We start from the raw sequence: 27,768 nt of genomic DNA on the forward strand, positions 1-27,768 counted from the left end.
ACGGAAACAGAAGAACGAAATGTACTCGGATCTTCAGAATTCAAAGACACTAAAGCTACGCTAATACATGCTCGACTACTCAACCATTGCTACATAATATTGAAATAACAATAATTGTCACAGACCAGAAACAGACACAGGACCCAATAGCGCTCGTTTACTCAGTTTTATTAATAAAGCGGGAGAGCAGGGCTTGCTTCCACGATCCGATGGTTGACGGACAAGGGTAGCAGGTGGGTGGAGATTCGGAAGCGGCACTTCCGTGTCGAGCGAGGATGGTCGTAGATTTGCAGGAATACTAGTCGTTAGCCGGGACCGGAGAGCAAGGGCGGTATCGAGTTCGGAAACAAGGTCGGCAACAGGTGTCAGCCAGGTAGCGGGGCAAAACAGGTCGGATGTCGGGAAGGCAGAACAGGGCGGAGTCTGGTCCGGAAACAGGTTGGCAACGGGTATCGGGCAGAGAAAAACAGGGCAGGAAAAGTGTCTGAAAGTGAGAGCCTGCCGAGCTGGGAGCATCGGTTCGCAACGGTCTGACAGGATTCTCTTGAAAGCCGGGGGTTTAAAAAGAGTCTATCGGCCAATCAGCTCTCAGGGCTGTTGGCGCCAATTCGGCAGTCACAGGTGCCTTGAATCGCCAATCATGCCAAATAATTATAATACATTTTTACTTCAAACCTTTGAGGGCCCCCCAGGGCGGTGTACACAGAGTAACAAACACACGAAAACAAGAATAAAAGAAGCAAGTAATAAATACCAAATCAAAACAAAGTAAAGACAAAAAAAGGGGGGGTATGTGAAGCAAATAATTATGAATAGACAAGTCGGAAGAGGTGGGTTTTGAGTCCGGAATTCCAGAGGTCAGGAGGCGATGAGTTCCGAAGCTTGGGGGCAGATCGGCTGAAAGCTCTGCTCCCCATGAAGCTGGGATGGGCAGTAGGTATAGTGAGATGGAGGAAGGAGGAGAATCTGAGGGTGCGGCATGGCAATGTGAAGGAGGTCGTAGAGGTAGGGAGGGGCAAGGTTATGAATGGCCATGTAGATATAGAGCAGGATTTTGTAGTTGATTCTATGGTAAATTGGGAGCCAGTGGAGTTGCTGAAGAACAGGCGTGATGTGATGGCGAGACCCCCCCATGATATAACTACTCGCCCATTTATTCAAAACACAGGCGTGAAACAACACATCCGATTGGCTTAAATAAGATCACACGAATACATAAATCGGATCTGATTGGCTTAAACAAAATCACATGATTACAAGGATCGATATATGCTGGTCGCTAGATGGCGTGCCAGCACAATAAATGAACAGTAAGAAAAGTGAAAATTTTGTAACATAAAAGAACAATGAGGTACTGTAAAATCAAGGGAGTTTAGAAGGGGAGGCAAGCTTGTGACCAGACTTCCCGGCACTAAAGTGAAGGACATCTTGATTAATAGTTAGCGGGCCCAAGATGATACAATTGTTGGACATAATTTTGGCCTTGTTAAGGTACTTTTGAGGATAAAATCATACAAACTACAAACTATAATTTGTCTTACACCAGGGGTGTCAAACAGGCGACCAGTGGGCCGGATCAGGCCCGCTAAGGGATTGAATCCGGCCCGCGAGACACCGTTAAGAGAAGTGCATGAGAATAATGAGCAGCAGGTTGAAATATGTCCAGTCGATGTTGCCAAAGCCAGGTGCCTCTCACTAAGACGCTGTACTTGTATTTGTTTTTCTCTCTTTCTTTTTCTTTATTTTTCTCTCACTCGCTGCCTCTCTCTCTTTCACTCCCTCTGTCTCTCTTTTTTTCTTTCTTTGTTCCTCTTCATCTCTTTCTCTCTCTGTGTCCTTCTACCTTATTTTGCTCTCTTCCTTTTTTCTATTTTCTCTCTTTCTTGCTCTTCCATTCTCTTTCTCTCCTTCTCTTTTCTCTCCTTCTCTCATTTTATATCTCTGGATTTCTCTCACTATTTCTCTTTTCATCTCTTTTGTTCCTCGCATTCTCTATCTCTCTCTCTTCCTCTCTCTCTCTCTCCCTTTCTCTATTTCCTTGTCCCACACTCTCTTGTTTTCTCTGCCTCTGTTTCTCTTATTTCTTTCTCTTTTATTCTTTCTCTCTAATCTACTAGTCCGGCCCCCGCTAGAATGTTTTGTCCATTTTGTGGCCCCCGAGTTAAAATGCGTTTGACACCCCTGCCTTGCACAAAACATGAAAATAAGACGAGGCACAGTTCGACTCACTTATAGCTACAAGAGAAAGAGACATCATTTTGGAACAATTTGTTAAATAAGGGACAATATCTCTCGTTCTCTCACTATTTCGGCCCCTGTGAGATGTTTCTACTATGTTTCTCTCTCTTTCTCTCTTTGTTTCTTTGTTTCTCTCTTTGTTTATTTATTTCTCTCTTTCTCTCTCTCTTTCTTTCTTTCTGTCTTTCTTTCTTTCTTTCTTTCTCTCTTTGTTTCTTTGTTTCTTTGTTTCTCTCTTTGTTTCTTTATTTCTCTCTTTCTCTCTTTCTTTCTCTCTTTGTTTCTTTATTTCTTTCTTTCTCTCTTTCTCTCTTTGCTTCTTTCTTTTTTTTTCTTTCTTTCTTTCTCTCTTTCTTTTTCTCTTTCTTTCTCTCTTTCTTTCTTTCTCTCTTTCTCTCTTTGTTTCTTTGTTTCTCTCTTTGTTTCTTTATTCCTCTCTTTCTTTCTCTCTTTCTCTCTTTGTTTCTTTGTTTCTCTCTTTGTTTCTTTATTCCTCTCTTTCTTTCTCTCTTTCTCTCTTTGTTTCTTTGTTTCTCTCTTTGTTTCTTTATTCCTCTCTTTCTTTCTCTCTTTCTCTCTTTGTTTCTTTGTTTTTCTCTTTGTTTCTTTATTCCTCTCTTTCTTTCTCTCTTTCTCTCTTTGTTTCTTTGTTTCTCTCTTTTTTTCTTTATTCCTCTCTTTCTTTCTCTCTTTCTCTCTTTGTTTCTTTGTTTCTCTCTTTGTTTCTTTATTCCTCTCTTTCTTTCTCTCTTTCTCTCTTTGTTTCTTTGTTTCTCTCTTTGTTTCTTTATTCCTCTCTTTCTTTCTCTCTTTCTCTCTTTGTTTCTTTGTTTCTCTCTTTGTTTCTTTATTCCTCTCTTTCTTTCTCTCTTTCTCTCTTTGTTTCTTTGTTTCTCTCTTTGTTTCTTTATTCCTCTCTTTCTTTCTCTCTTTCTCTCTTTGTTTCTTTGTTTCTCTCTTTGTTTCTTTATTCCTCTCTTTCTTTCTCTCTTTCTCTCTTTGTTTCTTTGTTTCTCTCTTTGTTTCTTTATTCCTCTCTTTCTTTCTCTCTTTCTCTCTTTGTTTCTTTGTTTCTCTCTTTGTTTCTTTATTCCTCTCTTTCTTTCTCTCTTTCTCTCTTTGTTTCTTTGTTTCTCTCTTTGTTTCTTTATTCCTCTCTTTCTTTCTCTCTTTCTCTCTTTGTTTCTTTGTTTCTCTCTTTGTTTCTTTATTTATCTCGTTCTCTCTTTCTCTCTTTCTTTCTTCTGGCTATAAGGAGTCCGACGCTCCCACTCCACATTGCCGAATCCTTTTCTGTAAATACGCCATTTTCTAATTGGTCATTTTGCTTCTACATTCATAGGACCTTTTATGTTCCGCCATAGGTTTCATCACCCATCGCCGGGATTAAAAACGCATTTGCTTGAGCACCGCCCGGTGCATCCGAAATCATTAATTCCCCTGTTAGCGCGCGCACGCGCAACATCTGCCGGCTCTTATCTCGTCCGGCCACGTCAGCGCTCTCTCCAAGCCAGGACAAAAGCCATATTGGTGTTTTTACGGGCCACCGCCGCAAGCCTCCATCATGTCCAAACACCGAGCACGAGATAAACACTTCGCCTCTGTGTCAAGGGGCGAGTATCAGTAATTACTACTACTGAATCATTCGGATGTGATTCCATCTTGCAAAAAGACAATCGGAGCTATGTTTAGCCCAGGTTACGTCATGTTTTTCGGACTTATAATCAGGCGCACCTTCAAAAATAATCCTTTGTCAAAGATGTTTAATTTAGTGAAGAAAATAAGTATTTGCACGTCCACTGTGAGAGAGATAAACTAAAAAGAAAAATCCAGAAATCACAATGCACGATTTTTTAACAATTGATTTGTATGATATAGCTGCAAATAAGTGTTTGAAGGCCCTGTTATTTTGCTATTTCTCCCACTTAGAAATCATGGAGGGGTCTGAAATTTTCATCGTAGGTGCACGTCCACTGTGAGAGAGATAAACTAAAAAGAAAAATTCAGAAATCACAATGCATGATTTTCCAATGATTTATTTGTGTGATATAGCTGCAAATAAGTATTTGAACACCTTGTTTTATTGCTATTTCTCCCACTTAGAAATCATGGAGGGGTCTGAAATTTTTATCGTAGGTGCAAATCCACTGTGAGAAAGATAAACTAAAAAGAAAAATCCAGAAATCACAATTCATGATTTTCTAATGATTTATTTGTGTGATATAGCTGCAAATAAGTATTTGAGTACCTGAGAAAATGAATGTTAATATTTGGTACATTAGCCTTTGTTTGCTATTACAGAGGTCAAACATTCCCTGTAGTTTTTCACCAGATTTGCACGCACTGCAGGAGGGATCTTGGTCCACTCCTCCACACAGATCTTCTCCAGATCAGTCAGGTTCCTGGGCTGTCGCTGAGAAATACGGAGTTTGAGCTCCATCCAAAGAATTTCGATTGGGTTCAGGTCTGGAGACTGCCTGGGCCATGCTAAAACCTTGATATGCTTCTTATGGAGCCACACCTTGGTTTTTATGGCTGTGTGCTTTGGGTCGTTGTCGTGTTGGAAGACCCATCTTCAATGCTCGGACTGAGGGAAGGAGGTTGTTCCCCAAAATCTCACAATACACGGCCCCAGTCATCCCCTCTTTAATGCAGTCGTCCTGTCCCATGTGCAGAAAAACATCCCCAAAGCATGATGCTACCACCCCCATGCTTCACAGTACGGATGGTGTTCTTCGGATTGTACTCTTCATTCTTCTTCCTCCAAACACGCTTAGTAGAATTATGGCCAAAAAGTTCTATTTTGGTCTCATTTGACCACAAAACCTTCTCCCATGACTCCTCTCTGCCATGCATGATTTCAAATCATGACGTCTTAGTGTATTACCTACAGTAACCTTGGAAACGGTGGTCCTGGCTCTTTTCAGGTCGCTGACCACCTCCTGTCGTGTAGGTCCGGGCTGATTCCTCACCTTTCTTAGAATCATAGAGACCCCACGAGGTGATATCTCCGATTGAGATTGACCGTCATGTTTAGCTTCTTCCATTTTCTAATGATTGCTCCAACAGTGGACCTTTTTTCACCAAGCTACTTTGCAATTGCTCCGTAGCCCTTTCCAGCCTTGTAGAGGTGTACAATTTTGTCTCAGGTGTCTTTGGACAGCTCTTTGGTCTTCGCCGTGTTACAAGTTCACGTCTCACTAATTGTATGGAGTGGACAGGTGTCTTTATGCAGCTAAGGACCTCAAACAGGTTCATCTGATTCAGGATGATACATGGAGTGCAGGTGGACTTCTAATGGGCGGACTAACAGGTCTTTCAGAATTCTAGATGATACACAGGTGTTCGAATTATTATTTGCAGCTATATCACACAAATAAATTGTTCAAAAAATATGCATTGTGATATCTGTATTTTTCTTTTTAGTTTATCTCTTTCACAGTGGACATGCACCTACGATGAAAATGTCAGACCCCTCCAAGTGGGGGAAAAAGCAAAATAGCAGGGTGTTCAAATACTTCTTTTCTTTACTGTATATAAGGCGCACTGGAGTATAAGGCGCTTTCTGTCTTTCTTTCTTTCTTTCTTTCTCTCTTTCTCTCTTTGTTTCTTTGTTTCTTTGTTTCTCTCTTTCTCTCTTTCTTTCTCTCTTTCTCTCTTTCTCTCTTTCTTTCTCTCTTTGTTTCTTTATTTCTTTCTTTCTCTCTTTCTCTCTTTCTCTCTTTGCTTCTTTCTTTCTTTTTTTCTTTCTTTCTTTCTCTCTATCTTTCTCTCTTTCTTTCTCTCTTTCTTTCTCTCTTTGTTTCTTTGTTTCTCTTACAGCATTTAAAAAGAACCATCAGAAAAAAAACTTAGATTAAGTATAAATATTCGAAAATGTGGTTTTACAACTCCATTAACATTCATGACTAGTTCCTGTGTATAAAAGCATGGAATTTTAATTATGCATTTCCATTTTTGTTTACCGGATTTTCGGTCCGTGTGGTGCACCGGATTATAATGCGCGTTTGCGGATTCCGTGCAACTCTTCGTTTTTGGGAAGGAACAAAAAAACAAAATTTTGTCAATAAAACTAACAACATTTTACAATAGATGAGAATGAAAGACCCAAGTAATGAATAAGGATTATTTTTCTGTCCTTTTCAAAAACTTTGCTCCTTCTGACCATGTTCAGCCCTGCGGCTTTAAACCCCCAACCCCCAGCGCCCCTCCCGGGAAGACGACGGACCGCTCGCCCGGCTCTTTTTTTGAGAACCGGCTCTTTCGGCCTCTTATAATCACCAGCCACGATCGCCTTTGAGAGAGAGAGAAAAAAAGAGGGAATGAGAGATTTAGAGAAAGAACAAAGGAAAAAAGGAAAGAAAAAAAGAAACAAACAAATGAACAAACAAACAAACAAAGAAGGAAGAGAGAAAGAAATAAAGAAAGAAAGAAAGAAAGAAAGAAAGAGAGAGAAAGAGTGAAAGAAAGAAAGAAGAGAAGAAACGAAGAAAGAAGCAAAGAAATAAAGAAAGAAGGGAAGAAATAAAGAAAGACCGAAAGAAAGAGAGAAAAGAAAGGAGGACAGACGGATGGAAGAAAGGAAGAAAAAAAGAAGAGAGTGAGAGAACAAGAAAACGAGAGAAAGAGGACGATAGAAAGACAAAAAGGAAAGAGAGAAATAATTAAAACAAGAGGGAAGGAAAGAGAAACAGAAAAAGTGAGAGAACAAGGGAGAAAATGGACAACAGAAAGAGAGGAAAAGAGAGAAAAAGGAAATAAATGGAGACGGATAGAAGAGAGGGGGACAGAGAAGAAAAAAAAGAAAGAAAGAAAGAAAGAGAGAGAAAGAGAGAAAGAAAGAAAGAAGAGAAGAAACGAAGAAAGAAGCAAAGAAATAAAGAAAGAAGGGAAGAAATAAAGAAAGACCGAAAGAAAGAGAGAAAAGAAACGAGGACAGACGGATGGAAGAAAGGAAGAAAAAAAGAAGAGAGTGAGAGAACGAGAGAACGAGAGAAAGAGGACGATAGAAAGACAAAGAGGAAAGAGAGAAATAATTAAAACAAGAGGGAAGGAAAGAGAAACAGAAAAAGTGAGAGAACAAGGGAGAAAATGGACAACAGAAAGAGAGGAAAAGAGGGAAAAAGGAAATAAATGGAGACGGATAGAAGAGAGGGGGACAGAGAAGAAAAAAAAGAAAGAAAGAAAGAAAGAGAGAGAAAGAGAGAAAGAAAGAAAGAAGAGAAGAAACGAAGAAAGAAGCAAAGAAATAAAGAAAGAAGGGAAGAAATAAAGAAAGACCGAAAGAAAGAGAGAAAAGAAACGAGGACAGACGGATGGAAGAAAGGAAGAAAAAAAGAAGAGAGTGAGAGAACGAGAGAACGAGAGAAAGAGGACGATAGAAAGACAAAGAGGAAAGAGAGAAATAATTAAAACAAGAGGGAAGGAAAGAGAAACAGAAAAAGTGAGAGAACAAGGGAGAAAATGGACAACAGAAAGAGAGGAAAAGAGGGAAAAAGGAAATAAATGGAGACGGATAGAAGAGAGGGGGACAGAGAAGAAAAAAAGGAAAGAAAGAAAGAAAGAAAGAAGAGAAGAAAGGAAGAAAGAATCAAAGAAAGAAGGGAAGAAATAAAGAAAGACAGAAAGAAAGAGAGAAAAGAAAGGAGGACAGATGAATGAAAGAAAGGAAGAAAAAAAGAAGAGAGTGAGAGAACAAGAGATAAAGAGGACGATAGAAAGACAAAAAGGAAGGAAAGAGAGAAATATTTAAAACAAGAGGGAAAGAAAGAGAAACAGAAAAAGTGAGAGAACAAGGGAGAAAATGGACAACAGGAAGAGAGAAAAAGAGAGAAAAAGGAAATAAATGGAGACGGATAGAAGAGAGGGGGACAGAGAAAACAGAAAGATAGAGAGATGACAAGAAAAACATGAAAAACACAAGAAAAGAGCAAAAAGGACAGAGAGACAATGAAATGAGTGATGCAGAGAATGAAAAATGAAATAGAGAGAAAAGAAGAGAGAGAAAGTATGCATGAAACACAGAGAAAGAGGGAAAGAAAGAGAGAAAAGGGGGAAAGGAGAGATCATTAGAGAAAGAAATAGTAATAAAAAAGAAAAAGAGAACGAGAGAGAGAGGTATAACAAAATAGACAAGAATGAGAAAAATTAGAGAGAGAAAGAGAACAAGAGTGTACAAGAGAACAAAAAAAGGAGAAAAAAGGTAAGAGAGGGAGAGAGAGAGAAAAGGGGAAAAGGAGAGATAATTAGAGAAAGAAATAGTAATAAAAAAAGAGAACGAGAGGGAGGTATAAGAAAAGAGACAGATAAAGAGAAACATTAGTGAGAGAACGAGAGAAATAGAACGTACAGGAAAACAATATAAATAGAGGGAAAAAAAAGAGAGAGAGAGAGAGAGAGAGAGAGAGAGAGAGAGAGGGAGAGAGAGAGCCGCTTACTTAAAAAATCCGGCCATTAGAGCCGCTTCGTTCACGAACGACACATCCCTAACAGCCCGCTCGCCGGTACAGAAATTCGCTTTGCCCGTTTGCATGCAACTGCAGCGACAAGTCCAACTAGAGGGCTGGTCCTGGTCCTGGTCCTGGTCCTGGTCGTGGTCCTGACCCTGGTCCTGGTCCGGGGGATGCTCAAGATGAGAAGCAACATCAGGTCCCGTTCCTGCCAGACTCCGCAAGCCAGCAAAAGTTCTCCTTTGACTCTGAACGCCACCAAAGAAAACTCGTTGTGCCCCCCTCCCTGAACGCCCCCCCACCGAGCCCAGAAGCCTACTTGACGCCCCCCACCCCGAAAGACTTCCTGCACAAAACAAAAGGATTAACTGGCAGTCCTGACCCGTCGCCTCCGTGAGTATTCCTTGACGAGCGGGAATGGTGTGTGTTCCATTTTGCCGTGCGCGTGTCCCGTTTTTTTTTGTGCAGGGGCGAGTCGGAAGCGATGAATAATGTAGATCGTGGATGTGTGCTCAAAGGCTTTGACCTGCTTTTTTGACAGGAAATTGCATGTCTGAAGAGCTCTGAAGAGGTCTGAAGAGGGGAGCATCAATTATGAATGGACGCTGCTTAAATACTGACTCGAGGTGCGTTGGAAGACTAACGAACTCAGAACTAAATCCTAAGAAAAGGAACCGGGTATTTATGAACGGGAAATAAATAACTGAACAAAATATGAAAGGAGGACAACACCGGAAATGTTGGAAGACTGGCTCAAAAACTCAAAACGTGAAGGGAAGACATAAAATCTTTTTCCTCTCCTTTTTTCTCTTTCTTTCTGCCTGCCTGTCTTTCTTTCTTTTCTTTTTCTTTCTTTCTTTTCTTTTTCTTTTTTCTTTCTCTATTTCTTTCATTTTCTTTCTCTATGTTTTCCTTATTTGTCTCTTTCTTTTTTCTTTCTCTATTTCTTTCTTTCCATTTCTATTTGTTTCTTTCTTTCTTTCTTTCTTTCTTCCTATATTTCTCTCTTTGTTTCTTTCTCTCTTTCTTCCTTTCTCTCTTTCTTTCTTTCTTTCTTTCTCTCTTTCTTCCTTTCTGTCTTTTTTTCTTTCTTTCTTTCTTTCTTCCTATCTATCTCTCTTTCTTTATTTTTTTCTTTCTTTCTCTATTTCTTTCTTTCTCTCTTTCTTTCTTTCTCTCTTTCTTTCTCTCTCTCTTTATCCCTCTCTTTCTTTCTTCCTATCTATCTCTCTTTCTTTCTCTCTCTCTCTCTCTCTCTCTCTCTTTCTTCCTTTCTTTCTCTTTCTTTCTTTCTTTCTTTCTCTATTTCTTCCTTTCATTTTTTTTCTCTATTTCTTTCTTTTTTTTCTCTATATCTTCCTTTCATTTTCTATCTCAATTCCTTTTTTTCCGTCACTATGTGTTTCTTTCATTCTCTATTTCTTTCTCTCTTTGCCTCTTTCTTTTTCTCTTTCTTTCTTTCTCTCTTCATTTTCTCTTTCTCTCTATCTTTATTTCTTTCATTCTTTCGTTCTCTCTTTCGTTCTCTCTTTCATTCTCTATTTCTTTCTCTTCCCCTCTTTCTTTTTCTCTTTCTTTCTATCTTTATTTCTTTCATTCTTTCGTTCTCTCTTTCGTTCTCTCTTTCATTCTCTGTTTCATTCTCTCTTTTATCTCTATTTCTTTTTTCTCTATTATTTCCTTCTCTTTTTTTCTCTATTTTGTTTTGCTTACTTTCTCTCTTTATTTTCTCTTTCTCTCTATCTTTATTTCTTTCATTCTTACGTTCTCTCTTTCGTTCTCTCTTTCATTCTCTGTTTCATTCTCTCTTTTATCTCTATTTCTTTTTTCTCTATTATTTCCTTCTCTTTTTTTCTCTATTTTGTTTTGCTTACTTTCTCTCTTTATTTTTGCTCTATTTCTTTTTTCTTTCCGTGTTCCTATTTTTAATCCTCCCTAATTTGTATTTCTTTCTATTTCCCTTTTATTTCTCTCACTCCTTCTCTTTCTTTTTCTCCCTCGCTCAATCTGTTGGCAATTTCGCACCTCCTTCTCACTCGAAATGTCCTAACAAATAAGGCTTAAGCCATGATGCCTTATTAGTCAATGTTCGCTCTTCACGGTGGAGTTTTGTCCTCTGAGGTTTCCCTGCGGGAGATGTTCGCTATTGTACGAAGTACATGAAATTTTGCGGCGCGGTCGAGGAAAAGAACTTGAATTAAATGCCAAATTTGATTCTATCAAGAAAGGATTCGTTCGGCAAAAAAGAATGGGTATCAGATAGTGTACAGAAGGATTAGGATACAGTTTACTAATAACTAACTTACTTTAAGACAGGCGTGACTACATATCCGTGCTACATCGTGTTGGAACACAGACTAGAGGTCAATGAACAAAACATGAAAGTAAGAAGACACAAGCACTATTTAGCTGTAACTGAGCTAAAAAAGACATTAAACAGGATCTGTTGCAACGCTAACTTAAAACGTGAAGGGAAGGCAGAGAATGTAGTTGGGCAGTGACTAGCTATAACAGAACAAAATATGAAAGTGAAAAAACAGAGAATATGTTGGAATATGAACTTAAAACTCAAAACATGAGGGTAGGCAGTTCTTTCTTTCTTTCTTTCTTTCTTTCTTTCTTTCTTTCTTTCTTTCTTTCTTTCTTTCTCTCTTTCTTTCTCTCTTTCTCTCTATGTCTCTTTGTTTCTTTGTTTCTCTCTTTGTTTCTTTATTTCTCTCTCTCTCTTTCTTTCTTTCTTTCTTTCTTTCTTTTTTAAATTTCTTTCTCTCTTTCTTTCTTTCTTTCTTTCTTTCTTTCTTTCTTTCTTTCTTTCTCTCTTTCTCTCTTTGTTTCTTTGTTTCTCTCTTTGTTTCTTTATTCCTTTCTTTCTTTCTTTCTTTTTTTAATTTCTTTCTTTCTCTCTTTCTTTCTTTCTTTCTTTCTCTCTTTCTTTCTCTCTTTCTCTCTTTGTTTCTTTGTTTCTCTCTTTGTTTCTTTATTTCTCTCTTTCTCTCTTTCTCTCTTTCTCTCTTTCTCTCTTTCTTTCTTTCTTTCTTTCTTTCTTTCTTTTTTAATTTCTTTCTTTCTCTCTTTCTTTTTTTCTCTCTTTCTCTCTTTGTTTCTTTGTTTCTCTCTTTGTTTCTTTATTCCTCTCTTTCTCTCTTTCTTTCTTTCTTTCTTTCTCTCTTTCTTTCTCTCTTTCTCTCTTTGTTTCTTTGTTTCTCTGTTTCTTTATTCCTTTCTTTCTTTCTTTCTCTTTTTAATTTCTTTCTTTCTTTCTTTCTTTCTTTCTTTCTTTCTCTCTTTCTTTCTTTCTTTCTTTCTTTCTTTTTTTATTTCTTTCTTTCTCTCTTTCTTTCTTTCTTTCTCTCTTTCTCTCTTTGTTTCTTTGTTTCTCTCTTTGTTTCTTTATTCCTTTCTTTCTTTCTTTCTTTCTTTCTTTCTTTCTTTCTCTTTCTCTCTTTCTCTCTTTCTCTCTTTGTTTCTTTGTTTCTTTGTTTCTTTGTTTCTTTGTTTCTCTCTTTGTTTCTTTATTTATCTCTTTCTTTCTTTCTTTCTTTCTTTCTTTCTTTCTTTCTTTCTTTCTTTCTTTATCCCCCTCTTTCTTTCTTCCTATCTATCTCTCTTTCTTTCTTTCTTTCTTTCTTTCTTTCTTTCTTTCTTTCTTTCTTTATTTCTTTCTTTCTTTCTTTCTTTCTTTCTCTCTTTCTTTCTCTCTTTCTTTCTTTCTTTCTCTCTTTCTTTCTTTCTTTCTCTCTTTCTTTCTCTCTTTTTTTCTTTCTCTCTTTCTTTCTTCCTATCTATCTCTCTTTCTTTCTCTCTCTCTCTCTTTCTTTCTCTCTTTCTTTCTTCCACAATGTAAAGCGCTTTGAGAAGTCATTGACTTGAAAAGCGCTATAGAAATGCAGATCATTTCATTTCATTCTCTCTTTATCTCTTTCTTTCTCTCTTTCTTTCTCTCTTTGTTTCTTTGTTTCTTTGTTTCTCTCTTTCTTTCTCTGTTTCTCTCTTTCTTTCTCTCTTTGTTTCTTTCTTTCTGAAGAGCTATCCTTATTTCCTATTTTGCTGTAAATATGGTCGTTCCAAGCCCAATTTGATTCGATTATAACCGTTACATGCGGCCCCCGACTCCAAATGGTCGCCCACCCCTGGAGTAGAACATGGACTGAGTTCTAGTAGGCATAGAAATGATCAAGCAATAGGGGGCCCCAAATCTCATTTTGCTTAGGGCCCCATGAAGGCTAGCTCGGGGCCTGGCCGGCCTGCGAGTGCAAAGGTCACTGTCCTCGGGAATAGAAGGTCCCATGCAAAGGTCATTCATTTCCAAGTAGACGCGCGTTAAAGATCGCTGCTGCTGCCATCTAGTGGTCAAAACGAGGTAGTGCTTCGCGGAATAGAATATGGTGTAGTAGTTCAGGATAAACACGGAATTAACAGATTTTCATTGCGTGTTAATTTGTTTTTCTATTCAAATGAAACTGAAATGTGAGATGTAATAAATGATAGATCATTGCGGCCATTTTAAATCTGAAAATTAAAACAAGAAAACCCGTCACCTCCAAACTTCCTTTGACTTACCCTGGGCGGAGCCCTGTAAGGGTCACAGGGTTTTGGTTGGAGATGTGGTTAGGGGGCTAAGGTCTCGGTTCTAAACTATAGGTGTTGAAGCTAGGGTTAGGGTAGGGTTTAGGTTTGAGTTAGGGTTTTGGATGGAGATGTGGTTAAAGGGGCTAGGGTTTCAGCTATTAACTAGGTGTTGGAGCTAGGGTTGGGGTTTAGGTTTGAGTTAGGGTTTTGGTTGGAGATGTGGTTAGGGGGCTAGGGTCTCAGTTCTAAACTATATGTGTTGAAGCTAGGGTTAAGGTTTAGGTTTGAGTTAGGGTTTTGGATGGATACCTGGTTAGGGGCCTAGGGTTTCAGCTCTAAACGTGGTGTAGGAGCTAGGGTTAGGGTTTAGGTTTGAATTTGGGGTTTTGGACGGAGATGTGGTCAGGGGGCTGAGGGGTTCAGCTATAAACTAGGTGTTGGAGCTCAGGTTAGGGTTTCAATTTGAGTTAGGATTCTGGATGGAGAGGTGGTTAGGGGGCTAGGGTTTCAGTTTTAAACTAGGTGTTTGCGCTAGGGTTAGGGTTTTAGATGGAGATGTGGTAAGGGGCTAGGGTTTCTGCCCTATACTAGGTGTTTTAGCTGGGGTTAGGGTTTAGGTATGAGTAAGGTTTTTGGATGGATATGTGGTTTGGGGGGCTAGGTGTTCAGCTATAAACTAGGTGTTGGAGCTACGGTTAGGGTTTAGGTATGAGTTAGGGTTTTGGATGGAGATGTGGTTAGGGTCACCAGTATTTCTGCCCTAAACTAGGTGTTGTAGCTGGGGTTAGGGTTTGGGTTTGAGTTAGGGTTTTGGATGGAGATGTGGTTAGGGGGGCTAGGGCTTAAGCTATAAACTAGGTGTTGGTGCTAGGGTTAAGGTTTTGGATGGAAATGTGGTTGGGGTCTAGGGTTTCAGCTATAAACTAGGTGTTGGCGCTAGGGTTAGGATTTTGATTTTAGTTTTGGATGGAGAGGTAGTTAGGGGGCTATGGTTTCAGTCCTAAACTAGGTGTTTGTGCTAGGGTTATGGTTTTGGATAGAGATTTGGTTAGGGGGCTAGGGGTTCAGCTCTAAACTAGGTGTTTGCGCTAGGGTTAGGGTTTTGGATGGAGATGTGGTTAGGGGCTAGGGGTTCAGCTCTAAACTAGGTGTTGGAGCTAAGGTTAGGGTTTAGGTTTGAGTTAGGGTTTTGGATGGAGATGTGGTTAGGGGGGCTAGGGTTTCTGCCCTGTACTAGGTGTTGTAGCTGGGGTTAGGGTTTAGGTTTGAGTAAGGTTTTTGGATGGAGATGTGGTTGGGGGGAGGGGTTGAATGAACAAGAGACCGGTATTTCCACACGGGGGCAGATTTCATTTCTTAAATAATAAACTAAGTGAATTCCATCAAATTAGTGTCGCTCTTCGTCGAGCATCTTTCTCGATTGTTCCTCGATCTTCTCCTTTCTCACGGCCCACACCTTTTTCCCAAGCTGGCGTGTCGGCTCCTCCCATGGGCATGCCAACTCCTCCCATGGGCGGGCCAGAGACTCCCCACGTGGACTCCACCTCGTCGCCACCTCGTCGCCTTGATGTCTGGACCGGTCAAAACATCCCCGCGCGTTTCCACCTCATCAGGGCCTCGCTCTCCAAACATCGCCTACAATCCGCGTCAGAATTCTGTTATCAACAGAACTAAACAAAACATTCGCATTCCGAACGGCGTGACCTGTCATTGAACTTAAGCCTTCTCTGTGAAAAATCTTTGCATTCAATAAATGTAACTTGTATAAAATCCTTTATAGTAAAATGTATTAAAATCCTTCAGGGAAAATTAAAAGAAGAATCAGTTGTACTTCCATCTAGTGGCCAAAAAAATGCTTCACCCTTAAAACAATCTTTTTTAGGCTACCATCTGCGTTCAGAATTCAACAGAACTAAACGAAACATTTGCATTCCGAACGGCGTGACCTGTCATTGAACTTAAGCCTTCTCTGTGAAAAATCTTTGCATTCAATAAATGTAACTTGTATAAAATCCTTTATAGTAAAATGTATTAAAATCCTTCAGGGTAATTCAAAGAAGAAGGGGTTGTACTGCCATCTAGTGGCCAAAAAAATGCTTCACCCTTAAAAGAATCTTTTTTCGCCTACCATCTGCGTTCAGAATTCAACTGAACTAAACAAAACATTCGCATTCCGAACGGCGTGACCTGTCATTGAACTTAAGCCTTCTCTGTGAAAAATCCTCATTGCATTCAATAAATGTAACTTGTATAAAATCCTTTATAGTAAAATGTATAGAAATCCTTCAGGGAAAATTCAAAGAAGAAGGGATTGTACTGCCACCTAGTGGCAAAAAGATACTTTAACATGAAAACAACCTATTTTCTTTGTCTCTTTAGAAAATGCGTTTCCCGATGAGTTGCGACTAAGCGCTCAAAACATGGACGCGCCAAACTCCACCATCAACAACACCGGTACAGACCCACCCGACCTCTGGGAGACGGTCGCCATAGCAACCGTCTCCGCCTCGGTGAGCCTGGTGACGGTGGTGGGAAACGTCCTGGTGATGCTGTCCTTCAAGGTCAACAGCCGGCTGAAGACGGTCAACAACTACTTCCTGCTGAGTCTGGCAGCCGCCGATTTGATTATCGGGGTCTTCTCGATGAACTTGTACACGTCCTACATCCTGGTGGGGCATTGGGCCCTCGGGACCCTAGCCTGTGATTTGTGGCTAGCGGTGGATTACGTAGCTAGCAACGCCTCCGTCATGAACCTGCTAGCCATTAGCTTCGACCGCTATTTCTCCATCACCAGGCCGCTAACCTACCGGGCCAAGCGTACCCCGAAACGGGCCGGGGTGGTGATCGGACTGGCTTGGTTGGTGTCCCTGGTGTTGTGGGCGCCCCCTATCCTCTGCTGGCAGTACTTTGTGGGCAAGAGGACGGTCCCCGAACGCCAGTGCCAGATTCAGTTTTTCTCAGAACCCGTTATCACCTTCGGGACGGCCATCGCGGCTTTTTACGTGCCGGTTTCGGTGATGACCATCCTGTACTGTCGGATCTACAAAGAGACGGAGAAGAGGACTAAAGATTTGGCCGAGTTGCGGGAGGGGGACCGGAAACCCGAGGGGGGACAGTCTCGGAATATCCGGTCATGGTTTGGGACCGCCTCCCGGGACCGGACTAGAGGCTTGTCTAGTGGTCCGAAAAGCCGAAAAGGTAAAAAAACTCCTTCGTAATAACTATTTTACGGTTATTCACCAAATCTTCAGGATTTTAGTTTGTCGAAAGTCAATATTCAACACAAGCAAAACGGATAGAAGATTGGATTTGGCTGCTTGTGTTTGGTCATTAGCTGCAATGCCCAATCTGGCCGCCAGGGGGAGGGTAGAGAACCCAAAGAAGCAGATGTTTATCAATTTTGTTGGTATTTATTGGTAATACGTTTTTACTTCAGATGATATTTAGTCGACCTCATGTGGATTTTGTAGTGCATAGGTTAGGAACCTGTCACGAAACGGACCGGGAATCAGGAAGTTGGAACTCATTTGCGTAGACGATCTGTCACTTTAATTTAGAAAAAGAAGTTGTCCAACACACAAACGGACCAAAAACAAAACAAAACCAGCTCAAATGCAGGCAAAACTACAGACTAGGCATTTAACAGGATTAAACAGAACTTGCAGGAATCTCTCAGAATATTACACCGAAGTAAGTACCCATAGGAGTAATCAGGAAAACGCAGGTCAGCCGGTGTCAAGGGGCGGGGCCAGCTGGGCGCCATGACAACCATGTAGGACATGACAGAACCATTAATGTTGAAAGAGCAATATCTTCCCTCTAGAAGAATTAAAAGCCTTATATAAAGCATATATAAGGAATGAAACACATACTGTATCTGGTTACAATCCTCGGAAAACGTTAATAATATTTGTATCCCGTTCATCTGCTTACAGAAACCGTATGTTTTTCCATTATCAAACATTTTTGAAAAAGCACTAGGGAGCCACTAGAGAGCGCCAAATAATTGCATGTGGCTCCAGAGCAATTTTAGCAAGTGGAGAAGTCCAATTTGTTGGCGAAAGAAAGCCTCTTCCTCTGACTTTTGTGGCTTTTGTCAGTCCCAATCGTTTTGTCGACACGATGGCTTTTAGAGAAACTTCCAACTATTATCGGCACCGCTTATCCTCAGTAGGGTCGCGGGGGTGCCGGAGCCCATCCTAGTTATCCTCGGTGGGCAAGGGACACCCTGAACTGGTTGCCAGCCAGTCGCAAGCTTTTAGAGAAACTTGAAATTGAAAAAGATTTGCGTTATGCAGGTATGTCGAGCTGTTTAGTGGACAACTCAGACGCACAGGCAGGCACAGGCAGAAAAGGGGTGGGGCGGTTGTTTAGCCAATCAGAATGCAGAACACGATACACAATGAAAATCGGCGAAGTAGCAAGACCGTTATAAGCTAACCGCGGTACAGCAATGAATTACTGTTTTAAAGCAGCTTTTAAGATAGTTAAAGCTTTAACTCAAGCATTAAAGCAGCTTTAACTTTTAGAACTTAAATTATTTTCAAGTTTTTGACACTTTATGAACCATGCTAGCATTAAAAATTTTAAATATGTTGTCCACAATGTCCATTTGAGGTATTCTGCTCAGGAATAGAGACGATTTAATCGAATGAATTGACCCAAGACTTATGTTGCAGCTCTAAAATCCGGGACTACGACAACCCACAACAGCTACGTGTCCTCAGAAGACGAGGACAAGTCCACGTCTCCGGGGACGTCCCAACCCCCCTGCAAAGTCCCGACCAGGAGCGAGAACGGACGCCTCGGCATCCACGACGAGGACGTCCTTTTCCGAACGCCGTCCCGAAACAGGTCGAAAGACCGAAACGGGGACGGCAAAACCGGGTCGTCCTCAACGGAATCCGTCAGGGGGACGTCGGGAGACGCCGCCCTTAAAAACAAGAGGAAGAGAATGGTCCTGATCAAGGAAAGGAAGGCGGCTCAGACCTTGAGCGCTATCTTGCTAGCTTTCATGCTAACGTGGACTCCGTACAACATCATGGTCCTGGTGTCCACCTTCTGCTCCGACTGCGTTCCCGTCTCGTTGTGGCATTTGGGCTACTGGCTATGCTACGTCAACAGCACCGTCAACCCCATGTGCTACGCACTCTGCAACAAGACTTTCCGCAAGACTTTCCGAATGCTTCTTCTTTGTCGGTGGAAGAGGAAGGGGATAGAGGAGAAGCTCTACTGGTACGGCTCCAACCCCATGGTGGGCCCAAAACTTACTTGAACTGGTTTTCGTGTCGGACCTCTGTGCTGGCGGTCTCCCTAACCATCCCTAACCCTAACCCTAACTCTAATCTTAACCCTAACCCTAGCAAAATACAAAGCCGCTACCTAATGGGAGAAGAAGAAGCCAGACCCCGTAGATTTTACCCGCTACCTAAAATCCACAAACCACCATTATCGTGGACTATACCATATGAAGTCCCAGCAGGAAGACCTATTGTCTCAGATTGCAACAGTGAATCCTACAGGATCGCTGAATACATAGACCACTTCCTCACACTATCCACAAAACATAATAGCTACATTAAAGACACATATGACTTTGTAAACAAACTAGTAGATTAAAGCAAAAGAAAAGGAGAGATAAGGAAATAATAGAAAGAGGGAGGGAAAAGGAGAGAGGGCGGGACAAAGAAAGAGAGAGAGAGCGTGAGAAACAAAAGAGATAAAAAGAGAAGTTGTGAGAGATGGGGAAAGAAATGGAGCGGAAGAAAGAAATCCAAAGAGAAAAAGAAAGACAGAAGGAGAGAAAAGAGAAAAGAAAGCGCGAGAGGTAGGAAGAGAGAACGAGAAAAGAGAGAAAAGGAAAAAAGAAAGTTAGAGCAAAAGAAGTTAAAAAGACACAGAGAGAGAAAGAGACAAAGAGTAACAAAGGAAGAGAAAAAGAGAGACACAGAGAGTGAAAGAGAAAGAGACAGAGGGGGAGAAAAGGGGTGGAAAAGGGGGGAAGAGAGAGAGAGAGAGAGCGATGGACTAAACGAACGCAGGTGAGAAACGCTCCAGTTTCCTGGATGGCCAGTGCAGAAACTTGGTTTCCCAAGGACCTCCAAAAAATGTTTTTTGGGGGACCTTGAGAAAGTAAGATTGCTTCCTAACCTAACCCTAACTCTAATCTCAATTCTAACCCTAACCCTAACCCTAACCCTAACCAACTCATTTTAACTCGGGGCCACACGATAGAACAAACGTTGTGTCAGGGGCCGGACTAGTAGATTAAAGAGAAAGAAAAAGAGAGATAAAAAAATAAGAGAAAGAGGGAAAAGGAGAGCGGGCGGGACAAAGAAAGAAAAAGAGAGAGAGGGAGAGAGCGTGAGAAACAAAAGATAAAAAGTCGTGAGAGAGGGGGAAAGAAAGGGAGAGTAAGAAAGAAATCCAAAGAGAAATAGAAAGACAGAAGGAGAGAAAAGAGAAAAGAAAGCACAGAGTATGAAGAGAGAAAAGGAAAAAAAGGAAGTTAGAGCAAAAGAGGTTAAAAGACACAGAGAGAGAGAAAGAGAACAAAGGCAGAGAAAAAGAGAGACACAGAGAGTGAGAGACACAGAGACAGAGTGGGAGAAAAGGGGTGGAAAAGAAAAAGAGAGAGAAATAAATCCAAGTACAGTGTCTTTGTTCGAGGCACCTGGCTTTGGCAACATCAAGTGGACATATTTCAACCTGTAGCTTGTTTTTCTCTTGCGCTTCTCTGAGTGTTGTCTCGTGGGCCGGATTCAATCCCTCAGCGGGCCTGATTTGGCCCGCGGGCCGGCTGTTTGACACCTGTTCCCTAACCCTAATCCTAACCCAAGTTTCAACAGGACATTAGAACTGATGATTCGATGATCGAGTTAATCGCAGACCTTTATTTTTTGACAATGAATTCAAGAGCCCCAAACCGCTTCTGAAAACAGCTCACCAGGTCATTGTGATTTTCAAGGAATTTGATTGAAGCTTTAAAGCTTTAACTCTTGAGTCTTGAAGTTAAAGCAGCTATACTCCATTTTTAAAGCCTCATTAAAGTTAACTGCTATTAGAAAGTCTCAAGCCTAACTCAACTGTTAAAGCACGATTTTAGATTTAACTTGAAGTTAAATATTTAACTCTACTTTAACTCGACTGTTAAAACACATGGAACGTTTTAAGTCCTTTTACAGTTGATGTCACGAGCCAGAAACGGAGCGTTGGGAATTAAATATTAAAACGTGTCGTTTACCAAATTGTTCGAATGAGTTATCTGACTCCGTTAACCAAACACAACCTACGTTCACCCAACAATGCGCGCTCATTTCTTGATGGGAAAGATGAAGAAAAGCCGACATTTTCACACGGGGGCAGATTCAATTTCCTTAACAATAGAACTAAGTGAACTCTATCAAATATGGCCGAATTAGTATCGTCGGAGTGTCTGTGAAGCCTTTTTCTCACCAGGCTTTCTCCTCTCGGCCCACGTCCCCCGACCCCTCCCATGGGCGTGCCAAGGAAGCCCCCCCTGGGCGTCGCGATGTCCGGAAAACTCAAAACAACACCGAGCGTTTCTACGTCATCGGGGTCTTGTCCTCCGTCAGAGTCCTGTTATCAAAATTCCCTAGTCAAAATATTCTGCATTGAACTATAGCCTACTCGGTTCATTGCACTCAATAAATGTAACTTGTATTCAATCGTATAAAATCCTTTATAGTCAAATGTATAAAATCCTTCGGGAGACAGGACCCAATAGCGTTGGTTTAACTCAGTTTTATTGAAAAAGAGAGCAGTGCTTGCTTCCACGATCCGATGAGCATGTTTAAAGCTTTAACTGTAAGTTAACTTGACTTTAACTCAACTGTTAAAACATTTTTGAAGCTGCATCTTGTGAACTCAAGCAGCTTTAAATGTTTAACCCAGAGTTAAAGCTTTAACTCTCCTTGAGCTCAAATGTTACAGCATCAATAAACTTCAAGTTAGATCTTTAACTCTGCTTTAACTCAACTGCTGAAGAACCCTTCAAGGTTTAAGCCTTTAGAACGAGTTTTCTACAATTCTTAGAATTAAAGTTAAAGCAGGTTAACTCTACCTTTAACTCAAAGTTCAATCTTTTACTGCATTTTAAGTCAACTGCTAAAGAATCATTAGAGCTTTAACTTTAATCTTTAACTCAACTGTGAGAGCACCGTTAGAGCTTTAACTCATAAAACAAGTTTTCTATACTTGTTAAGATTTGAAGTTAAAGCAGCCTTATTCAAGTTTTAAAGCATGTTTAAAGCTTTAACTGTAAGTTAACTTGACTTTAACTCAACTGTTAAAACATTTTTAAAGCTGCAACTCGTGAACTCAAGCAGCTTTAAATGTTTAACTCTGAGTTAAAGCCTTAACTCTCCTTGAACTCAAATGTTAAAGCATCAATAAACTTCAAGTTAGATATTTAACTCTGCTTTAACTCAATCGCTGAAGAACCATTCGAGGTTTGAGCCGTTAGAACGAGTTTTCTACAATCGTTAAAGCTTAAAGTTAAAGCAGGTTAACTCTACCTTTAACTCAAAGTTCAATATTTTACTGTATTTTAAGTTAACTGCTAAAGAATCATTAAAGCTTTAACTTTAATCTTTAACTCAACTGTTAGAAGACCTTTAGAGCCTTAACTCATTAAAACATGTTTTCTATACTAAGATTTGAAGTTAAAGCAGCCTTACTCAAGTTTTAAAGCATGTTTAAAGCTTTAACTGCAAGTTAACTTGACTTTAACTCAACTGTTAAAACATTTTTAAAGCTGAAACTCCTGAACTCAAGCAGCGTTAAATGTTTAACTCTGAGTTAAAGCCTTAACTCTCCTTGAACTCAAATGTTAAAGCATCAACAAACTTCAAGTTAGATATTTAACTCTGCTTTAACTCAATCACTGAAGAAACCATTCGAGGTTTGAGCCGTTAGAACGAGTTTTCTACAATCGTTAAAGCTTAAAGTTAAAGCAGGTTAACTCTACCTTTAACTCAAAGTTCAATATTTTACTGTATTTTAAGTTAACTGCTAAAGAATCATTAAAGCTTTAACTTTAATCTTTAACTCAACTGTTAGAAGACCTTTAGAGCCTTAACTCATTAAAACATGTTTTCTATACTAATATTTGAAGTTAAAGCAGCCTTACTCAAGTTTTAAAGCATGTTTAAAGCTTTAACTGCAAGTTAACTTGACTTTAACTCAACTGTTAAAACATTTTTAAAGCTGCAACTTGGAACTCAAGCAGCTTTAAATGTTTAACCCCGAGTTAAAGCCTTAACTCTCCTTGAACTCAAATGTTAAAACCTCAATAAACTTCAAGTTAGATCTTTAACTCTGCTTTAACTCAACTTGACTTTAACTCAAGCTTTAACTCATTTGAATTCCTATGTTACTATGATAAGTTGAATTATTTTTTCAGTTTGATAATACAGGGATAGAGATATTAACCTTTTTTATATAATGTGATTAATTCCCAAAGTTAAATTAATCAAAAAATCAAATGTGTTAGTAAAGTTGGGACATCCGTGTTTAAACCTTGTATTAATCGTATACTGATCGCTCCGATATTTGGTATTTTGATGAGTAACCATAATGTACTTTGATTTTTTTGTCGGAAGGAATATTATTAAATGTTACTTTCTAGGCTTATCAACTCGTGACTGCCACCTCAGGCCAAAAGCGTCACTACAGTGTCTAACTCACGACTGGATTTCAGAGTGAAACACTATGAATCCTAGAAATTCTTTGAAATTCCCTAGCGTAAAGGTTACTGGAATACATTTTTCCTCCATAATGAGCTTCCCCCCGACCCCGACTCGTTTGTTATCCGAAACCTCATCACATCCGCCATTTTCCCATCATTATTTTAATGTTAGTATTTGCATTTTCGGTCTCAGGAGGAACTTTAAATGTCAACAGGTTGTATGTAATGCCATTTGTCTATTTGAGGTTTATACAAATGTGCTGACAAATAGCTTTCCTACAAACGTTTTTTTTTAAATCTATCGCCAAGCCCAACCCCTAATCCTAGACCTAACCCTAATATCAGAACCAGAACAGGAGGAGGACCCAAATGCGTAACGTTTTCACACAAGCTTTTATTTTCCGGGACTGGGGCAGTCATGCGCGTGGGCACAAATGCCAGTGATTCTGCGATTGCTGGGCGGAAGAAGTAAAACAGAGGGAACAACAGGAAGCCAGAGGCCGTCGAGATCAATATTTGATACATGAGCAGATACCGGACAGACGGGGTCGATACCGGACAGGATGGGACTGACAGGATCGATACCAGATATACGAGCAGATACTGGACGGACGGGATCGATACCAGATACTGGAGAGTGGAGTCATATATCAGACAGGACGAGATCGACGGGATCGATACCGGATACTGGCGCAAGATATTGGACAGGATTAGACAGGCGGAATCGATACCGGATACTGGAGACTAGAGACTGTAGCAAGATATCAGACAATACGAGACAGACGGGATCGATACCAGACACTGGAGTCCCGATATCAGACAGGACGAGACAGACGGGATCGATACCAGATACTGGAGACTGGAGTTTGATATCAGACAGGACGAGACAGACGGGATCGAGACTGTATGCTGGAGTCTGGCGCAAGATATCGGACAGGATGAGACAGGCAGAATTGATACTGGATACTGGAGACTGTAGCAAGATATTAGACAGGACGAGACAGACGGGATCGATACCAGACACTGGAGTCAGATATCAGACTGGACGAGACAGACGGGATCGATACCAGATACTGGAGACTGGAGTCTGATATCAGACAGGACGAGACAGACGGGATCGATACTGTATACTGGAGACTGGCGCAAGATATCGGACAGGATGAGACAGGCAGAATTGATACTGGATACTGGAGACTGTAGCAAGATATTAGACAGGACGAGACAGACGGGATCGATACCAGACACTGGAGTCAGATATCAGACTGGACGAGACGGACGGGATCGATACCAGATACTGGAGACTGGAGTCTGATATCAGACAGGACGAGACAGACGGGATCGATACTGTATACTGGAGACTGGCGCAAGATATCGGACAGGATGAGACAGGCAGAATTGATACTGGATACTGGAGACTGTAGCAAGATATTAGACAGGACGAGACAGACGGGATCGATACCAGACACTGGAGTCAGATATCAGACCGGACGAGACAGACGGGATCGATACCAGACACTGGAGACAGTAGTCAGATATCAAACAGAACGAGATAGACCGGATCGATACCCGATACTGGAGACTGGAGTCAGATATCAAACAGGACGAGACAGACGGGATCGATACCAGACACTGGAGACAGTAGTCAGATATCAAACAGAACGAGATAGACCGGATCGATACCCGATACTGGAGACTGGAGTCAGATATCAGACAGGATGAGATAGACGGGTATGATACTGGACAGGATACTCAAGCAGGATACCGGACAGAGTCAAAACACACGTCTTGCGGGTGCGGAGGTTCGTTGACGGACTGACGAGGGGTGAGTGAGAGCACTGAGCTTAAATAGGGGGCGCCAAAAGGGCGGGGCCAAGTGAGGGCAATGAGCAACGGTGACACCTAAACTCTAAACCTAAACCCTAACTCTAAAGATAACCCTCAACTAAGGCTAATCCTATACCCTAAACCCTAATCTTAAACGCTGACCCTTAAAGCTAGCTCTAAACACTGTCCCCAACCATAAACCTAAACTCTATCTCAAAGCCCTAACCCTTAAACAAATGTAAACCTTGTCCCCAGGTGCCCCTAGGGACCGATGAGTTGCCCACGGACCTGTTCCGAAAATAGCCAGTGCTGGATCATTGTGATTTTCTAGTAAAAGTATTTGAGTCTATTTATTGTTGTCATTTATTTATTCTGAATATCCATCACAAGCAGTGCAAGGCTTCCTGATCATTGTCGAAAAAAATTGTAAAAATAAAAATAAATAAAAATGAGGAAGCAACATAAACCACAAAAGGAAGAAATAGAAAACCCTACTTTCAATAATTAACCTGGTAATAACATAGTAACATCATAGTAATAACATGATAAGTTAATTTAGAAATGTATATCAAATACGCTAATTAGTAACAAAAAGTAGCTCTGAGCTCGAAAAAGGTTGGATAAACTTTCCCTAAACACTAACCATGAAGCTAAACCTAAGTCTAAAGCCAAACCTAAGCCTGAAACCCTAACCTATAAAACTAACCCTAAACCCTACCCTCTTTCCTATACTTTAACCATAAGCTCAACTCTAACTCTAAACCCAAAGCTAACCTTAAACCTTAACCATGGAGTTAACCGCAAACACCGAAACCTAACCAAAATATAAATCCCTGAAGCTAACCATAACCTTAACACCAACCCTAACCCTGAAACCCTAATCTATAAAACTAACCCTAAACCCTACCCTCTTTCCTATACCTTAACCATAAGGCGAACCCTAACTCTCAACCTAAAGCTAACCCTGAACTTTAACCATGAAGTTTTTATCCAAACTCCAAAACCTAACCCAAACCTAAATCCCTGACACTTATCAAAACCTTGACACCAACCCTAATCCTGAAATCTTAAATATAAACCCTAACCCTGCAGTTAACACTAAACCCCTAACCCCAACTCTGAAATCCTAATCCCTTTACCCTAAAATAGACCTTACTTCCTAATCCTAAACCTGAATATTAACAGCTATCCACAGTTAGGTTAAGTTAACACTAACGCTGACCCTAAAATGAGGAAGCTACATAAACCCTAATCTATAGAACTAACCCTAAACCCTACCCTCTTCCCTATACCTTAACCATAAGGTGAACCCTACTCTAAACTTAAAGCTAACCCTAAACCTTAACCACGAAGTTAACCCCAAACTCCAAAACCTAACCCAAACCTAAATCCCCAAAGCTAACCATAACCTTAATACCAACCCAAATCCTGAAATCTTAAATATAAACCCTAACCCTGAAGTTAAACCTAAACCCTAAAACCCCTAAACTCTAAACCTAAGGCTAACCCTATCTCTGAAATGCTAATCCCTTTACCCTAAAACAGACTTTACTCCTTAACCCTAAACCGGAACATTAACAGCTATCCCTAGTTAGGTTAAGTTAACACTAACCCTAACCCTAAAGTTAACCCCTACACTAAACACCAAACTGTTTTCGTTCAGAAACATAGAATGTACAAACTAACCTGTTTTCTTTGATGCGTTTTCAAATAAACGCCAAACCTTTTTCAAACTTTAACCTAAACACCAACCCTAATCCCGAAATCTCAAATATAAACCCTAACCCTGCAGTTTACCCTAAACCCCTAAACTCTAAACCTAAGGCTAACCCTAGCTCTGAAATCCTTATCCCTTTACCTTAAAATTGACCTTACTCCCTAACCCTAAACCTGAACATTAACAGCTATCCCTAGTTAGGTTAAGTTAACACTAACGCCAAACCTTTTTCAAACTTGAGAATTTTCAGAAGTTTAACTTAAATATCACGGAAAACAAAATAAATTACATTAAAGTCTATGAATTCAAACCTGGAAAATAATATAAAAAATCAGGAAAACGGATCTTCCAGTGGGCCAAGAACGTATTTTTTTTGCAGGTAGGGTTCCGGAAACGTCTTCACAGCTCGTCCTTCCAGGTTTTCCCTCCGATTGCCGGCTTCACCATCATCCAGGCGTACTTGCACAGCCGTTCCTTGTTGCAGTCCGTCTGCCAGTAGATGACGTTCCTCCGGTTCAGGTTTGCTCCCGCGCAGGCATCGTACCACCAACCGCCCCCTGCCACCCCTTGAAACTCCAATCGAGCGCAATTCTGAAAATAATTATCGTTGTCCCGGTCCCTGGTGGTGAACTTCTGGTTATCGTGCAGGTAGTTATCGGTATCCTTAGTGAGGGCGTCCACGGCCGTTCCCTGAAACAACCCCAACCTCAGGCGGTACCCCGCCGACTCGTCCTCCACCAGGAAAGGATCGTACTCTCCCGTCTTGGTGACGGCGTCCCGGTCGACCAGTTTGACTCCCAGTTTATACCGTGCCGGCCCGCCGGTGAGCAGGTGGAGGTACCGGTTGCCCAGCCAGTGGTCTCCGGTAACGTCGCCGAAACCCAGTTTGTAGTCGGACCAGTTTTGGTCGAAGCTAACGCTGCTGTTGACGGTGATGTGCTGGACCACGGTCCAACCGCCTTCCTGCATGGCGCAGTAGGCTACGATGGGGTCGAGGCCGGGTCGGATCAGGTAAACGCCGTCTCGGGCGTGACCGGAAGAGCTGGTGAACAGTTCGTGGCAATCTCGAGGGAGAACTGTGGGGGGTAAACATTGCAGATCAGTATTTGGTTCCCCAAACCTGGGTTATTTGCATCTTCTTCTGTCATGATTGCCGATTCAAGGCACCTGTGACTGGCGCCAACGGCCCTGAGAGCTGATTGGCTAATAGACTCTTTTTAAACCCCCGGCTTTCAAGAGAACCCTGTCAGATCGTTGTGAAC

The 27,768-nt window shown here is 41.0% G+C and overlaps 2 protein-coding genes across 4 annotated transcripts; one reads left to right on the forward strand and one right to left on the reverse strand.

The window, feature by feature from the left end:
* Positions 1 to 9,088: 9,088 nt before the first annotated feature.
* Positions 9,089 to 27,707, forward strand: LOC148352064 (muscarinic acetylcholine receptor M5-like). 3 transcript variants are annotated; one of them, XR_015852827.1, is made up of 5 exons: positions 9,089 to 9,313; positions 15,636 to 16,454; positions 17,936 to 18,491; positions 26,886 to 27,025; positions 27,155 to 27,707. XR_015852827.1 is itself a non-coding variant. In XM_088353991.1 (4 exons), the coding sequence occupies exons 2-4, from the start codon at positions 15,677 to 15,679 to the stop codon at positions 26,887 to 26,889; spliced, it is 1,338 nt and encodes a 445-aa protein (XP_088210117.1). In that variant the 5' UTR covers positions 9,089 to 9,313; positions 15,636 to 15,676; the 3' UTR covers positions 26,890 to 27,707. The 3 variants fall into 3 exon arrangements, 2 of the variants coding, with proteins under 2 accessions (XP_088210117.1, XP_088210116.1); XM_088353991.1 differs by having other exon boundaries at positions 26,886 to 27,707; XM_088353990.1 differs by lacking the exons at positions 26,886 to 27,025; positions 27,155 to 27,707 and having other exon boundaries at positions 17,936 to 18,892.
* On the reverse strand, positions 25,936 to 27,707 carry LOC148352065 (fibrinogen-like protein 1-like protein). Its single transcript, XM_088353992.1, has one exon. The coding sequence runs from the start codon at positions 27,473 to 27,475 to the stop codon at positions 26,906 to 26,908; it is 570 nt and encodes a 189-aa protein (XP_088210118.1). The 5' UTR covers positions 27,476 to 27,707; the 3' UTR covers positions 25,936 to 26,905.
* Positions 27,708 to 27,768: the final 61 nt, after the last annotated feature.

The sequence above is a fragment of the Urocampus carinirostris genome, chromosome 15 (assembly GCF_059441175.1).
Source record: "Urocampus carinirostris isolate Australia breed hairy pipefish chromosome 15, RoL_Ucar_1.0, whole genome shotgun sequence".
Classification (NCBI taxonomy): domain Eukaryota; kingdom Metazoa; phylum Chordata; class Actinopteri; order Syngnathiformes; family Syngnathidae; genus Urocampus; species Urocampus carinirostris.

Coding starts and splice junctions, on each gene's coding strand:
- LOC148352064 (XM_088353990.1), top strand. CDS start 15,677: ATGGACGCGCCAAACTCCACCATCAACAACACCGGTACAGACCCACCC. Junction 16,455..17,935: donor TGGTCCGAAAAGCCGAAAAG/GTAAAAAAACTC, acceptor CTTATGTTGCAG/CTCTAAAATCCGGGACTACG.
- LOC148352065 (XM_088353992.1), bottom strand. CDS start 27,475: ATGCAGGAAGGCGGTTGGACCGTGGTCCAGCACATCACCGTCAACAGC.